Source organism: Borostomias antarcticus (assembly GCF_949987555.1).
Source record: "Borostomias antarcticus genome assembly, chromosome: 25".
NCBI classification, from domain to species: Eukaryota; Metazoa; Chordata; class Actinopteri; order Stomiiformes; family Stomiidae; genus Borostomias; species Borostomias antarcticus.
Window position 1 is genome coordinate 8,551,693 of NC_140258.1, and position 15,000 is coordinate 8,566,692.

The following is a 15,000-nucleotide window of genomic DNA, read 5'->3' on the forward strand; positions in this document are numbered from 1 at the left end:
CAGAAAGATATCAGTAGATTAAGCTATCGCTATAGTAGGTCATCTGACATACTGTGGGTTTAGTTATAGTAGGTGATAAGGTAGATCAATGGATATAATCACTAGTTAGCTCTAATAGGGTCTAACACTGCATGGTCATGGGATTATTGTTGCAAATATCATAGAAAAAAAGGTCTGTAGTTACAGTTTTTCTCAATCGTTTACATAATAACACTGGAACCTAAGACACAATGTACACAATCTGAAACTCATGTACCAACACTCTAAACCAACTCTGCTGAACTACACACACATTTCCTGCTTTACACTCAGATTTCAATTTTAAACCACCCTTTTGTCAAAACGCTACACATAATTCTCTATATTTTGCACACTTTTCTTCAATAAAATCTCATTGTGTTCACAGCACACTGCCATTCAAATGATTACACTTACATTCCCAAGCCTGTTGTGGAATTTGCAGTCAGAGCTTTAGCAATACTGTAAAAGGGCCACAGAGGAGCTCCTGGTTTGGAGAGCCATGGATGGGAACATTGCAGAGAGGTAGAGGAGTGCAGGCTCAGACCTCTGGAGGCCCTAGGCAACATTTTCTGTGGAGGCCCCCTTTTGAAATAAACCGTACCCACCATCAAGCAATAAAGACTCTGAGATGCCGTTATTTCATCATCATGTAATGTTAGGCCATCACTTTAGGCTATCATCAGTAGCAATCACACACTTGAGTATCACATTTAGTTGGGGCCTCAGCCAATCAGATCAATCTATTGCTGGGGGAAGGGGGCTTCCCGGAAATCTGGGTTTTATGATCACTGGCGCGTACTGTATCCAATGAGAACGTTAACAATTTTTATAGACTTTAAAACAAAATAAATGTTGTGAGATCGGAGGCCCTGGGCATGTGCCGACTCCGCCTATCAGAGACCTCAGCCCTGGAGGAGTGAGAGTTAAGAGGAGGACAAGGAAGGTTCAACCCAACTTGAGACTCTTCTCAGCTGCATCCATCATTTGGAGATTTTCAGAACTGAGAGATTACTGTACTACAGTGTGACAGGAGAGACTGAAGGAGGAACTGAAGACAGGATTCAGCCTAGGTATTTTTTTATTTTATTTTTTTTAAATTGTTTTTACCCTACAGTACTATTTTCTGTTCGGTACAAGTCATGTTGCACATCCAGTTGTGTTGCTGTGATGTAGGCGACGGTATTTTGGGAAAAAATGAAAATTTCTTCTTTTTTTTTTTTTACTATATTTGTGTGTTGTTTTATATAAAAACATTATACAGTGATATATATACAACAGGAGAAAGTGTAACACCAAACATGCAAAGGTTTAATTCTCCTGATAAAGCATTCATACTAGTGTTTTCCATTCATACTAGTAGTGTTTTCCATTCAGCACATCAGTGTTCAATTGGTGCATAGAAGTGTCTACTCATATGATGTCTGTGCGTCATTGGAGCACACAATACCATTTTGTGATAAGTTAATATTGTTTTGAAGGCAAAGTGTTATTTTGCAGGAGAGTGTTGGATTTTGCATTTTGTGTGTGTTTGGTGGTTTGTGTGTAGAGTTTGGAGGAAGTGAGGTTTTCTTTCAGAAAACATGTTTAAACAATTGAGAAAAACTGTCATGCCAAAACAGAAAATGCTTTAAATTTCCTTGGTAATTCTGTGTACCACCAGCAGGTGTCAGTGTTGCTCCTCAGATAGGCCGGTCAGTCTGTGTGTGTAATGCTGCAGTGATTGTAGATCATACATTGCAGTAGTGGGGATGTATGACTGACACAGCTCCCCCCACCACCAGCCCAGGGATCAGTTACAGACGCAGGATTGTGATAAACACCTTTATTCGCTCTCTCTCTCTCTCTCATACCTCCGAGAACTATCTAGAAAGCAGAAAGGCTGTTGCTTCAAGGCTATCTTAGATCTGCCATATCAGGTGTCTATCTCCCTTTCTCCTCCATGCCCGTTTGATGCCCATCTGTTTGATATCGTATAGAACGCATGTATTATTCACACCACTGTTTTTTTGTGGCGTATCTCGTATCATCTGTTTGTTGTGTGTGTGTGTGTGTGTGTGTGGGGTGGGGTGGGGGGGCTGTTCCGTCAGTAACCTGGCTCAGGGAACCCATCAGCTGCGTAGGGTCCTCAGGGTGGTGGAGTCTCGGGGGTCTCAGAACTTCAGAAAGGTGAGGGCAACACACACACACACACACACACACACACACACACACACACACACACACACACACACACACACACAGTGTTTCACAGTCACATGGTTAGAAGAGGGCCTTGCAGCCAGTGCCATAAGTCTTACTCATACTTATATGTCATTTATGTGTGGTAAAGCCGAGTTCACATACAGTACAACAGCCGATACGAGGCGCTAGGTCTACAACATCCGTCTCGTTGTGCGTCTTTGACGTGTCGAATCTTGGAAACGGCAGTCTTAGAACTTCCGACACTCCAAATTGGCAGTCACGACTCGACGAAACGATCCCAGTTCATTATAAAACGGCTTAAAACGGCCTTTCCTTTAGTATGTGAACCTGGCTTCAGACATGCGTCTGGTAGCACGTTGTGACCACGTTCCGCCCCATGCAGGCGGCGGCGAGGAAGCTAGCTGAGGTTCTCCTCAGCTCTGTGAGCGAGGACAGCTACTGGGCCCCGTCTGCGCCGCCGCCCGCCGCCTGGCTCCACAGAGATGGCGCCGCCGCCCCCAAAGACGCCATCTACCCCTCCTCCAGACCCCCCCAGCGCTACAGCCTTGAAGGGTAGGTCTCTCCACTGCACCTCCTTCACCCCCCTCTCTGTTTCCCTACCTCTCCATTGTCCATTTCCTTCTTTCAGTCTTGCCATCTGTCTCTCTCTACTTCTCTGTCTGTCTCGCTCTATTTGTATCTCTCTCTCTCTCTCTTTCTACTCTCTCCATACCGATCATGATCTCCCCACTATGCTGAGTCAAGCTATAACAGCGAATGTGTATCTTGAGGACAGGAGAAGAGAAATGACTGATACGTCGCTCTTGTGTGCTCTTCGGCTTGTCATGAGTTATGTCTCCGAAGTGCTCCTGTATTATCTTGTAATTGTATCTTTAACTCAGTACAACACAGGCCCAGTCAGACATGGGGTAGTTAAGATAAAGAGGAGTGTAGAGGGATGGAGGGAGAGAGAGGGAAGGAAGGAGAGAGAGGGAGGGAGGAGAGAGAGAGAGAGGGAGGCAGGAGAGAGTGAAAGTGATGGATGAGGAGTGGGAAAGGTGGAGCAGGCAGAGAATGAAACTGAGGGACCCAGGAAAAAAGAAGAGAGGAGGTGACGAGAGTGGGTTGAGGCGAGGTGAAATCCATAGGATTTGTGTGTGTGTGTGTGTGTGCGTGTGTGTGTGCGTGTGTGTGTGTGTGTGCGTGTGTGTGTGTGTGCATGTGTGTGTGCGTGTGTGCGTGTGTGTGTGTGCATGTGTGTGTGTGTGTGTGTGTGTGCGTGTGTGTGTGCATGTGTGTGCGCATGTGTGTGTGTGTGTGTGCATGTGTGTGTGCGTGCGTGCCTGTGTGTGTGTGTGTGCATGTGTGTGTGCGTGTGCGTGCGTGCGTGCCTGTGTGTGTGTGTGTGTGCATGTGCATGTGTGTGTGTGTGTGCGTGTGCGTGCGTGCGTGCCTGTGTGTGTGTGTGTGTGCATGTGCATGTGTGTGTGTGTGTGTGTGTGCGTGTGCGTGCGTGCGTGCCTGTGTGTGTGTGTGTGTACGCGCGGGACACCTGAGAGAATGCGCTGTGCTGTGATCCTCCAGGGGTGGTCAGGTTAGGGTTACACGGTGAGTAAGGCAGGTGAGGTGAGGCAGAAACCAGACCCCGCCCCCGTGATCCACCGACAGGATGCGGCTGTCACGGGTACGCGTCACTTCCTGCTCCTGTTCCCTGTCCCTCCGCAGCGTCTTCTGTCCCCAGGACGTAGTAGAAGAGGCCGTGCTTCTGCTGCTCATCACCGAGTCCATGGTGAGACACACAGCCGCCTGTCTCGCTCTCTCTCTCTTTCTCTCTCTCTCTCTGTGTGCTCATTCACTCTCTCTCATACCGTGCACTTACTGACCAAGTGTGTACTATCCTACTATGAGGGTTTACCCTCGGTTTACCTTTTACCACCTGCACATAACTACAAATAACCTGAGGGGTTTATAGCCTACCGTACGACGGCTTTTCACAAACTGGCCTTCACCTCAACCACCCTCCGCTGCTCTTCCAGCCCAACACAGCAAATAGAGACACCATTTTAGTTGCATTGGCCTTACACCCCAGCCTTCCCTCCTCCTGCTCTCTGTATCCCCCCCCCCCCCCCCGGGTCCTGCAGGCCAGCGGAGACGCCGTCATCAGCAGGGCGCCCGACCACAAGGAGGAGCGGGAGGCCAGCCTGCGGGACGCCACCTCCGTCTACAACCTGCTGAGCATCGGCATGGCCAGGAGGGGGCAGTACGCCATGCTGTCCGAGGTGAGGGCGGGGCCAACGCGGAGCGGGGATCTGGGAACTGACTGAGCTGGGTTTTTTTTTGCCATTGCCAACTATGAATACCCCGGCTGCTGCGTGTGTCGCCCTCCGAGCAGGATGAAGTGCCTCTCTCTCTCTCCATCTCTGTCTCTTTCTCTCGCCCTCTTTATTTTTTCTGTTTCTCTCTCTCTCTCTCTCTCTCTCTCTCTCTCTCTCTCTCATGCTATATCTTTTTCTGTTATTTTCTCCTTCTCTCTGTTCTTCTCTCTCTTTGGTTGTCTATCTCTCCCCCCCCCCCCTTGCTTTCTGACTCATTCTCTGTCTCATTCCCTCCTCACTCTGCTGTTCTCCCTCTCTTCTCCTCCCCCGGCCTGGTCTCCTTCTCTTCTCCTCCCCCGGCCTGGTCTCCCTCTCTTCTCCTCCCCCGGCCTGGTCTCTCTCTCTTCTCCTCCCCCGGCCTGGTCTCCCTCTCTTCTCCTCCCCCGGCCTGGTCTCTCTCTCTTCTCCTCCCCCGGCCTGGTCTCCCTCTCTTCTCCTCCCCCGGCCTGGTCTCCCTCTCTTCTCCTCCCCCGGCCTGGTCTCCCTCTCTTCTCCTCCCCCGGCCTGGTCTCCCTCTCTTCTCCTCCCCCGGCCTGGTCTCCCTCTCTTCTCCTCCCCCGGCCTGGTCTCCCTCTCTTCTCCTCCCCCGGCCTGGTCTCCCTCTCTTCTCCTCCCCTGGCCTGGTCTCCCTCTCTTCTCCTCCCCCGGCCTGGTCTCCCTCTCTTCTCCTCCCCCGGCCTGGTCTCCCTCAGCGTGCCTTCCCCAGGTGCGTGATCTCCGTGGCTCTAGCAGGTGAAGCCTCTGTGTCCGTAGCTGGGCTGACGGGGGAGACGACTGCCCGGGCCGGCTAACAATAGTCCGCCCGTCCGTCTGCCCGGGTGATGGATGCTTCTCACCCGCTAACTTTGTTGGAACAAAAGCGTCCTGGGCCGCCCTTCAAATTAACCTCGCTAACCCCCGACTTTCGACCCCAACAACTACACAGCAGTTGATGTGTTTGCCTTCACTACAAACGTGTGTGTGTGTGTGTGTGTGTCCTCCAGTGTTTGGAGCGAGCCATGAAGTTTTCCTCTAATGAATTCCACCTCTGGCACCAGCTGGGCCTGTCACTCATGGCAGCAGGGAAGGTGAGATCATCCTCATATCTCTTCATTCCACCTCACACACACACACACACACACACACACACACACACACACACACACACACACACACACACACACTCACACTCACCCCCCCTGCACCTCACATATAGATGCCTGCATACCAACTCCCTTGTCTTCACCAGTCACCGTTCCACTCTGTTACTGGTCTGGTTCAAAAGGTAGTCAGATCTGCTCCACTCTCTTTTCAAATTTACATGAGCCTTTTTCAAATTTGCACAAGTTTGCTTCAGCCTGGTTGGAGTGCCAGACGAGCAGCTGGTGCACATATGTTTGGACCATTCAAGTTCAACCAAGTCCAAGATCTCAAATAAATGTTTTGACCCGCGTAATGGTAGACAGTGGTGCTAGCGTACTTTCGGGAGACCTGACTGAGCGAGTGCTGATTGGCTAGCGAGGATGAGTAGTCCGACACAGAAAGATCTGGAATCCTTGGAATTAGCCAGAATAGCAGACTGACGCATGGGCATATGTGTTCCTCTGTGTGTGTGTGTGTGTGTGTGTGTGTGTGTGTGTGTGTGTGTGTGACTGCGCACGCCTGTGTGTGTGTGTCTGTGCCTGTGCATGCATGTTTGTGTGTGTGCTCGCACGTCTGCGCACGCGTGTGTGTGTGTGTGTGTGTGTGTGGGGGCGTATGCGTGCGTGTGTGTGACAGGAAAATGGATCTCTCTTGCGGGATGGGGTGACACTGCAGATCAATGGAACGATCTAGAAATAGGCTGCTCCCTAGAAGGAGACGGGGGCCGCCTCAATGTCGTCAGATCCTCTTCTATTTAGGGCCAGCCCTGTATGTGTGTGCGTGTGCGCGTGTGCGTGTGTGTGTGTGTGTGTGTGTGTGTGTGTGTGTGTGTGTGTGTGTGACAGCGCTGCATCTATGACTGGCCTATATTTGCCATCATCTCTGCAGTATCTGTTTCTGACTGTAGATACATACTGCACACGGACAGTGAACGTGTGCATGTGATCCGCTGTGTGTATTCTATCAATAGTGACACATCTGTTTCTGTCACTGCAGTTCATGCGAGCAATGCCTGTGTAATGTGTCAGGGTGTGTGCAGCCATTCATCGTCATGTGTCAGTGACTGTGTGTGTATGTGTGTTTGGGTGTCTGTGTGTGTGTGTGTGTGTGTGTGTGTGTGCGCGTGTTTTAGGGTGTTGGCGCTGTGTCCGTGCTTAAAGAGTGTGCCAGAATGAGACCCGAGGATCCCTCGCTGCCCCTGTTGGCAGCCAAAGTCTGCATTGGCCAGCTGCACTGGGTGACTAGGACACACACACACACACACTCTCTCTCTCTCTCTCTCTCTCTCTCTCTCTCACACACACGCACACACACACAAATCAAATCTTTATTTGTAGTGTGTTTATGAGTGAACTAATGAAAATAATCACTAATATAAATGTTTGTTTGTCATATGCTACTGTATACCCAAATACACTTTTCATATGCATACCACAAGCACGCACACACACAGAGACACACACAGACACACACTTAGACACACACAGATTAGGTGGAGAGTCAGTTTAGGCGGGGCCAGTGCTGGCCCGGGCACATCTGCCAACGGCCGAGAAGAGAGATCATAGCCAGCTGGAGACAGTAAGGAGCTTACAGCCCTTAATCTCAATAGAACCCTATGGCCCCATAGAGCACGGCATTACATCCAATCTGGGAGCCCCCATTACCCTAAGAACTGGGCGGCCGCCACCATTGGACCCCCTGTTCCGACGAACAGAGGGATTCCGTAGCCTCTGACTCCGCCACGGCAGAGCGGTCACATCCCCCCCCCCCTCTCTCTCTGTCTGTTTGGTATAGGAGGTCCTAATCCCTGTAAGAGAGCAGGGATGCGTGTTAAACCCAAACGTTCCCGCAGCAGCGGCCGCACCGGGCAGGTTTGAACCTGGTGGCCCAGCGAGGGATGGAGAGAGAGAAGGATAGAGAGTGCGGAGGGGGGGGGGGGAGGGCTGAGAGAGAGAGCGAAGGATTTAGGAAGGAAGGGAGGTTTTTAAAAGCAGCTGTCCCGCTGTTCCCTGCTCGCATGGTGTCAAAGACGCGTCCCCCCCCCCCGCCGGCACCCCACACAGAGTGACACACTTTCACCTCAGCTGCTGCTGCTACTGGTGTGTGCGTACGTGCATGTGTGTGTGCGTACGTGCGTGTGCATTCTGTCCTTTGCCAAACTCTGCACTGCCCTTCAACTGAATCTACTTCCAACTGTCCTCTCCGTCACCCCACACAGCAGCTTTCAGCGGCGCACCGTTCGACGGCAGCGATCGATCCAGCCCTCAGAGTTTCCGAGCAAATCTATCCAGTTTCTTTTCAGTCCTCAAGCGCGTCGTACCCAGCATCCACAGTTTCAATCAATCAGTCTCAGCCTAGTCAGTCATGAAGTCTGTAATGTGAACCTCTTAACTTTCTGAGTGTGTGTGTGTGTGCGTCTTTGTGTGTCTGTTTCTGTCTGTTTGTATATGTATGTGTACCTGTGTGTGTGTGTGTGTGTGTGTGTGTGTGTGTGTGTGTGTGTGTGTGTGTGTGTCTGTGCATGTGTGTGTGCATATGTCTGTGTGTGTATGTGTGTGTGTATGTTTGTATATGTGTGTGTGTGTGTGTGTGCGTGTGTGTGTGCATATGTGTGTGTGTATGTGTATATGTGTGTGTGTATGTTTGTATATGTGTGTGTGTGTGTGTGTGTGTGTGTGTGTGTGTGTGTGTGTCTCACAGCTGGAAGAGGCTGAGTCCCTATGCCAGAGTGTGTTGTCCATGGGGGAGGAGGCAGCAGAGTTCCTCCCCAGAGCGTACCTGGCCCTGGGGCTGTGCTGCAGCCTGCAGGCCTCCGACGGTAAGAGACCCCCTGCTGGCCGCCGCTGTAGCCACACGACGATGAACACTGACCCTCAGCTAGACACAAAAACCGTCACCGTCACCGTCGATTACCCGGTCAGAGCACTACAGGCGTGTCCCTAAACCACTGGCACATCCAGCCAGTCTACAGGGTCTCTGATGTGGCTCATTAGAACAGTGTGTTCTATGTGTGACGCTGATATAAGGCAATCTATCTGAGTATGGGTCAGCTGGTCACCACTAAAAGTCTGGTATTAAATTGTGGAAGGATTAGGGTTCTGCCTAAACGTTAATCTCACCGTATCTCTCTCTTTCTCTCTTTTTCTCCATCTCTCTCTCTCTCTTTCTCTCCCTCTCCCCCCTCTCTCTCCAGCCACTCTGAAAGCTGACCAGGATGAGTTCAACAGGCGAGCTCTACAAGCTCTACATAAGTAGGTGACACTTTCCCCCTCTCTCTGGAGCTCTGGCTTGACCGCGCTCGCTGGTGTGTCGTTGGTTGCTGATACCATGTAAACTTGCAGCTGTCGCAGACAGATGGGCAGTGTGAAGGAGACGGCGGTGTTCGTACCCATGGTAGTCTGTAGGAAATCTCATATACTGTATGTCTGAATCCCAGTCAGATATGATAGGTGGATTCAAATAAAGCGTTTAAACCTTGTGTGTGTGTGTGTGTGTGTGTGTGTGTGTGTGTGGGGGGGGTGCATACAGTACTGTATTTGTGTGTGTGTGTGTGTGTGTGTGTATTTAGCCTTATCAGTGACAGTAACCCTTTTTCACAACAGAGCCCATTCACTGGACTCCCATGATGCTCAGATAGCTCTCTACCTGTCCCTCCAGCTGGCACTCGTCCGACAGGTCAGCACGCACTGACACACACACACACGCACTGACATACACACACACACACACAGACTAGCTGTGTCCTCGCTGCCCGTTCTTGTGTCCTCCATTTTGTGCGTTCGTTCATCCCTTGCTCTGTGCAGGGGGTTACTTTCTCTGCTGGCCATTCATTCTGCTTGTGTGTGTGTGTGTGTGTATGTATGTGTGTGCGTGTGTGTGTGTGTGCGCCCACACGCATGCAGGTGGCAGCGGCCATGGAGCCCCTGCAGGTGGCGCTGTCTCTGCGCGGGGACGACCTGCACTCGCTGCACCTGCTGGCCCTGCTGCTCAGTGCCCAGAAACACTACCAGCCTGCCCTGGACACCATCACCCTGGCCCTAGGCCAGCATCCTGACAACTTCAAGTAGGACACGCGCACACACACACACGCACACGCACACACACATCTCCCCCCTCTCATGCACTGTAACCACCTGTCTTTTTCAGACCTGGTCAAATACTATTTGCAAATGACAGCTGCTGCGCAGCATTAGCTCGGGCTGGGCGAAACCAATTTTGCGGTGGAATAGGAAGAAGAAGGAAGAGGAGACAAATGACAAATCATGAGGGTCTCTGCCCAGACCCTAATTATTTAAAACGTGTATATATACATCTTCAAAATCTATATATATCTTCAAAATCATATGTCTGAGATCCACACAGTACAATGACTGAGTAGGCAAATGCATGTTCATTCTGCATCACCCAGGGCTTGAACTCACAACCTCAGACAACAAGGGAAAGTCATGATCTTGTTGAGCCTACTGTATAGCCAAGTGAGAATCTGGCAGTTTGGCCTTGCTTGGCCTTGTAATAAAACTTCTTAGGTTCTACAAAATAAAGTTCTCAAACAAACTTAAATCACACATGAGGCATGTGGCAGCCTTCAAACTAGTGTCAAAAATGCACAGCAACAAATTCAAATCCCAACTGCCACTATGTATGTATGTACATACAGTATGTATGTATGTACATACAGTATGTGTGTATGTATATACAGTATGTGTATGTATGTACAGTTTATCTATCTATCTAATCATCTTTTATCTGGTTCATTCATGACAAACTGGCTGGGGTTTTACTTTTTTTTTGGCTCGTCTTGCTAATTGCAGATTAACTGCAGCTGTGCTCAATCAGTGGCCAATCAATCAATTTGGCCGGATGTAGTCCTAGGCAGGGGTTGGGCAGGGTTGACAACAGTGACGTCTCTGATTGGTGGAGCTTGCGCTGTTGCACTATAGGATTGTGGGTATTGTATATTTTTCTCCATACGAGACTAATTGTTTGAGGGGCACGGGATGAGGACAGAATTCAAAATATTGTCAAAAATTCAACAAATGTTGTCCACTAGGATGAACACTTGACTCCATGAGGTCACTTCCTCTCTTTGTCTACTTAAGGAAACGTTTGTTCCACCATGTCAGATGCCCTGATGAAGGCCTGAGCAGGCCACATCGCGTAGGCGTTAGCCCGTGAAAATAAAGGATTTTTAACTTTATTCAAACAAGAGTGCTTTGGCTCCTCTCTTTTTGGTCTAACTGTCAAAAAATGTTGAGATATATTTCTGCAAAAAACACGCTACATCTACTATATCATGATTTATTTTTTGTCATGAACATTGGAAATTTGCAAGAATTTGCAGTGAATATGAGGAGAGCATGGCTGGTTTCAGATAGCTCTAACTAAAAAAAAAAGATACGTCACAGCCTATTTACACTGTATAGGAATCCTGGATGAACATTTTAGTTAGCCTACATACTGTGATGGGAATGAGATATGGGACTCTGGACTGAGCATGAGCTGAGCTGCCCGGCCCCTAATAAGGACAACTTTGCAAATTAGCAAATGTGTGCAAATGAGTGCAAATGAGTGCATTTGATTTGTGTTAAAAGTAAGTCCAATGGAGGATTCCCAACAGTGCAAGATCTGTGCTAAATGAAATGCACCACAAGTACCTTCTGTCTGCTGGCTCAGACACCTGGCGTGTAAATGTGGGGGTTAACTGAGTTTAGACATGGAGCTGGTATTGCTTTGACGTTTGGAGAATTCTCATCCATTTGTGCGATTTGTTTTCTCCTGTGACGCCCTCTTCCTCAGTGTGTGCACGCGCGCGTGCGCACGTGTGCGCGTAAGACTAGCTCCAGTGTGAGTCACTCAGCCGAGCACCCTAGACGTCTCTGTGGGGATAGGGTGTCTCTGCTCAAAAGTGCAGGGTCACACACAAACACACACACACACACGCACACACACAGTCAACGCCTTATTTAGACTTGCCAGACCAGGCGTCTGCATTGCGGTGGTTACACACACACACCCCAACCCTTCTCTCCTTGTCGCATCCAATTGGGCCCTGTCAGCTGGTGTTGTACAGTATACACACACACACACACACATACACACACGATGCATCTGCCTGGATGTGGTAGGGCATTTGTACAGTAGACGCCTCGATCCACTGTGTGTGTGTGTGTGTTCCTCATTTGCCTTGCTATTCAGAATTATCATTGTATGCCATCTAGGCCTCATAGTCACCATCATCATTTTTCTCTTTACCCCATTCCTTCCCAATACTATCACTCAGTGAAACATTTCCCAGTATGGCCATGTGGGGTCGCTGTTGGTCTCTGTGATTACCACAAGAGAGGAAGGGGTACCGCAAGTAGAAAAGAGGAAGAATAAGAGTATGGCTGGAAGAGGAGGAAGGGAGGAATGTGAGCGAGGAGAGGACAGGAGTGCTGTAGTGAGAGGAAATGATGAGATGAGCAGTCAGAGAAGGACACAGAAAACTAAATGCTTTTTATTTGGATTTGGACATTTTCATATTTTTTCCATTGAGGCCTGCCAACCTTGTTTTCTCAGGACGCATGCAAGCACACACACACACGCACACACACACACGCACACACACACACACACACACACACACACACACACACACACACACACACACACACACACACACACACACACACACACACACACACACACACACCCCTTCTCCATAGAGACTCTTGACTGCTTTGACCTATTTAAAAAGCTCTTTTCCACAATCAGCCAATCGCAGCCTTCTCTGCAGCAGGAATCCCCATCGCCCCGGTAACCATGAGGTCATATTGGTAGAGCAGTCAACATCAGTTGTTTTTCCCAAACAGTTGTTATGGAGATAGAGTGTGTGTGTGTGTGCGTGCGTGCTCGCAATGGCGGATGATTTGGTTTGAATTTAGTGCGTTATTGTTACGGGAAGACTAGTGTCGTGTATGGTCCTGGGTATCCCCTGACAGCATTCTACTGTATGTTTGTGTCTGTGCCTGAGTGCTGCGTGTGTGTGTTTGCTTGCTTGCTTCTGTGTGTGTGTGTTGGTGATGCTTATTAGCACTCTTATCTCTGCACCATTGCCATGCAGACTGTCAACATGTTGAAGCACAAGGAATCCTTGTTCATTCCCCCACTTTCTCTCTCTCTCTGTGTCTCTCTCTTTATTTCTGTCTTTTCAACTCGATCACGCTGTCTCTATTTCTTTGTTGTTTGAAATTTTAATCAGGCAGTAAACAGGCGTGCATTTCAATGTGAAACAGGATTCTACCAGAGAGAGAGAGCTACAGTAGGAGAGAGAGGAGAGAGGGGGAAGGGAGGATGGAAGAAGAGAGAGTGTGAGAGGGCGGGTTGAGAGAAGGACAGACAGAGAGGGTTTGAGAGAGAGAGAGGGGGAGAGAGAGAGGGGGAGAGAGAGAGAGGGAGAGAGAGAGAGGGAGAGAGCGTGGTCCTGCAGTTTGTACTAAAGAGAATGATTAATCCCAGCCTTTGATTCTGCTTTCATCTGATGGGATGTTGCAGGACGAGCGTGCAGGCATGCGCTCGCGCGCGCTTGTGTGTGTGTGTGTGTGTGTGTGTATGTGTGTGTGTGCGTATGTGTGAGTGTGTATCTGTGTAAATGTGTGTGTGCATGTGTGTGTGTGTGTGTGTGTGTGTGTGCAGGCGTGCGTCTATCTGTGTGTGTGCGTGTGTATATCTGTGTGTGTGTGTGTGTGTGTGTCTGTGTGTGCGTGTGTGTGTGTGTATCTGTGTGTGTGTGTGTGTGCATGCGTGTATGCATGTAGAGAATACACTGATCTGTGGGAGTGAAGGATGAGTAATACTGTAGATGTGCCACTTTTTGAAGTGAGCTTCATGAGCTATTTTTACACGGAGCTCACAGCCTCGCTCCCTGCTCCCGCTAGGACTGTGTGTTGCCTCATCCTCACAGGCTGCTGATGCTGCCCGCTGCCTGAAAACTGCCACTCACCTGACATGACTCTACCTGGAGGAGAGAGAGAGAGAGAGGAGGGAGAGAAAGAGAAAGGGGGAGAGAAAGAGGAGAGAGAGAGAGAGAAATGGGAGCAAGTAATATGTTCTGCGTCTGCCAAGTCACCTTATTGTATGTACATTGTTTAATTGTAATGTATTTTTTATTTAAATGTATTTTACAACACATTCAACGCAACGCATCACACTAAAATGCAAAGACACAACACGATAGGACGCGTACTGTACCACATCTGAATGTACACTGCTGCGTCACATCCTTGGTGATTGTGCACATTCAAAACAGGCCGTTACAGAATAGCTCCCTACCCCAGGTGCTAGCATGTCAACTCATCCTGTATGCCAAGCAGAATAACGCACAGGACAAACAACACGTCAACACAGCGATTGGTTTCACCAACACAACACCTCTAAACGCTGCGCCATGCGGCAGCACGCGCACACACACACACACACACACACACACACACACCGGTAGCCCCCTGCTGACAGCCATATCCTTAACGCTCCATCCCTCAGCAGCAGTTGTCATCCTCCTGTCAGAAGATGCAGCGTGCCCCCTCCCCCCGGCCTCTCTCTCTCTTTCTCCCTCTCTCACTCTCTTGTTCTCTCTCTCCCTCTCTCTCCCATCTCTCTCTCTCTCCCTCTATCTCTCCTCAATCCCTCCATCTTCCCCCTCTCCCTCTCTCTCTCCCCTCTCTCTCTCCCTGCTTCTCTCCCTTTATCTCTCTCTCCCTGCCTCTCTCCCCCTCTTCCTCTCTCTCATCATCCCTCCACCCCCTCTCTTTCTCTCCTTCATCCCTCCATCCTCCACCCCTCTCCCTCTCTCCTCCATCCCTCCACCCCCCCCTTCCCCCCCGCAAATAAAAGCCCTGCCCCCCAGCCAGTAACGAGCTACGTCTCACCAGGAGTCTTTCCCCAGACGCGGCCCATCTCACTGCGCTGCTGATCCATCTCTCCTTCCCTCGGTCTCTCCATCCCACTCTCCCTCTCCGTCCCCTCCTCTCTCCCTCTGGCAGGGGATTGCAGAATAATTGGAGGAGCCTTCAACTCAGGAGCGGACAGGCATCAGATTTAGGGGCTGCAAGTGTCTCCGTATTTCCCTCTCTCTCTGTCTCTCTCTCTGTCTCTCTCTCTCTCTCTCTGTCTCTCTGTCGCTTGCTCTCTTTCTCTTTGTCTCTCTCTCTTTCTCTCTCTCTCTCTCTCCCTCCCGTCTCAGCGCTCATGGATGAGTGATGCCCCTGACAGACTGCTCTTCTAAGAGCCTAACACACACACACACACACACACACACACACAC

The 15,000-nt window shown here is 49.8% G+C and overlaps 1 protein-coding gene across 3 annotated transcripts in view; it reads left to right on the top strand.

The window, feature by feature from the left end:
- The window catches only part of ttc7a (tetratricopeptide repeat domain 7A), a 34,518-nt gene that overhangs the window by 5,749 nt on the left and 13,769 nt on the right, over positions 1-15,000 (top strand). For all 3 annotated transcript variants that reach the window (XR_014631023.1, XM_084458644.1, XM_084458645.1), the window contains exons 6-15: positions 2,109-2,187; positions 2,606-2,775; positions 3,928-3,991; positions 4,344-4,481; positions 5,561-5,644; positions 6,832-6,936; positions 8,400-8,517; positions 8,893-8,950; positions 9,302-9,374; positions 9,602-9,762. Coding sequence is in view for 2 of the 3 variants with exons in the window: in XM_084458644.1 (XP_084314770.1) it covers positions 2,109-2,187; positions 2,606-2,775; positions 3,928-3,991; positions 4,344-4,481; positions 5,561-5,644; positions 6,832-6,936; positions 8,400-8,517; positions 8,893-8,950; positions 9,302-9,374; positions 9,602-9,762 (1,050 nt within the window). In the remaining variant the exon portion in view is untranslated. The remainder of the gene's footprint in view (positions 1-2,108; positions 2,188-2,605; positions 2,776-3,927; positions 3,992-4,343; positions 4,482-5,560; positions 5,645-6,831; positions 6,937-8,399; positions 8,518-8,892; positions 8,951-9,301; positions 9,375-9,601; positions 9,763-15,000) is intronic.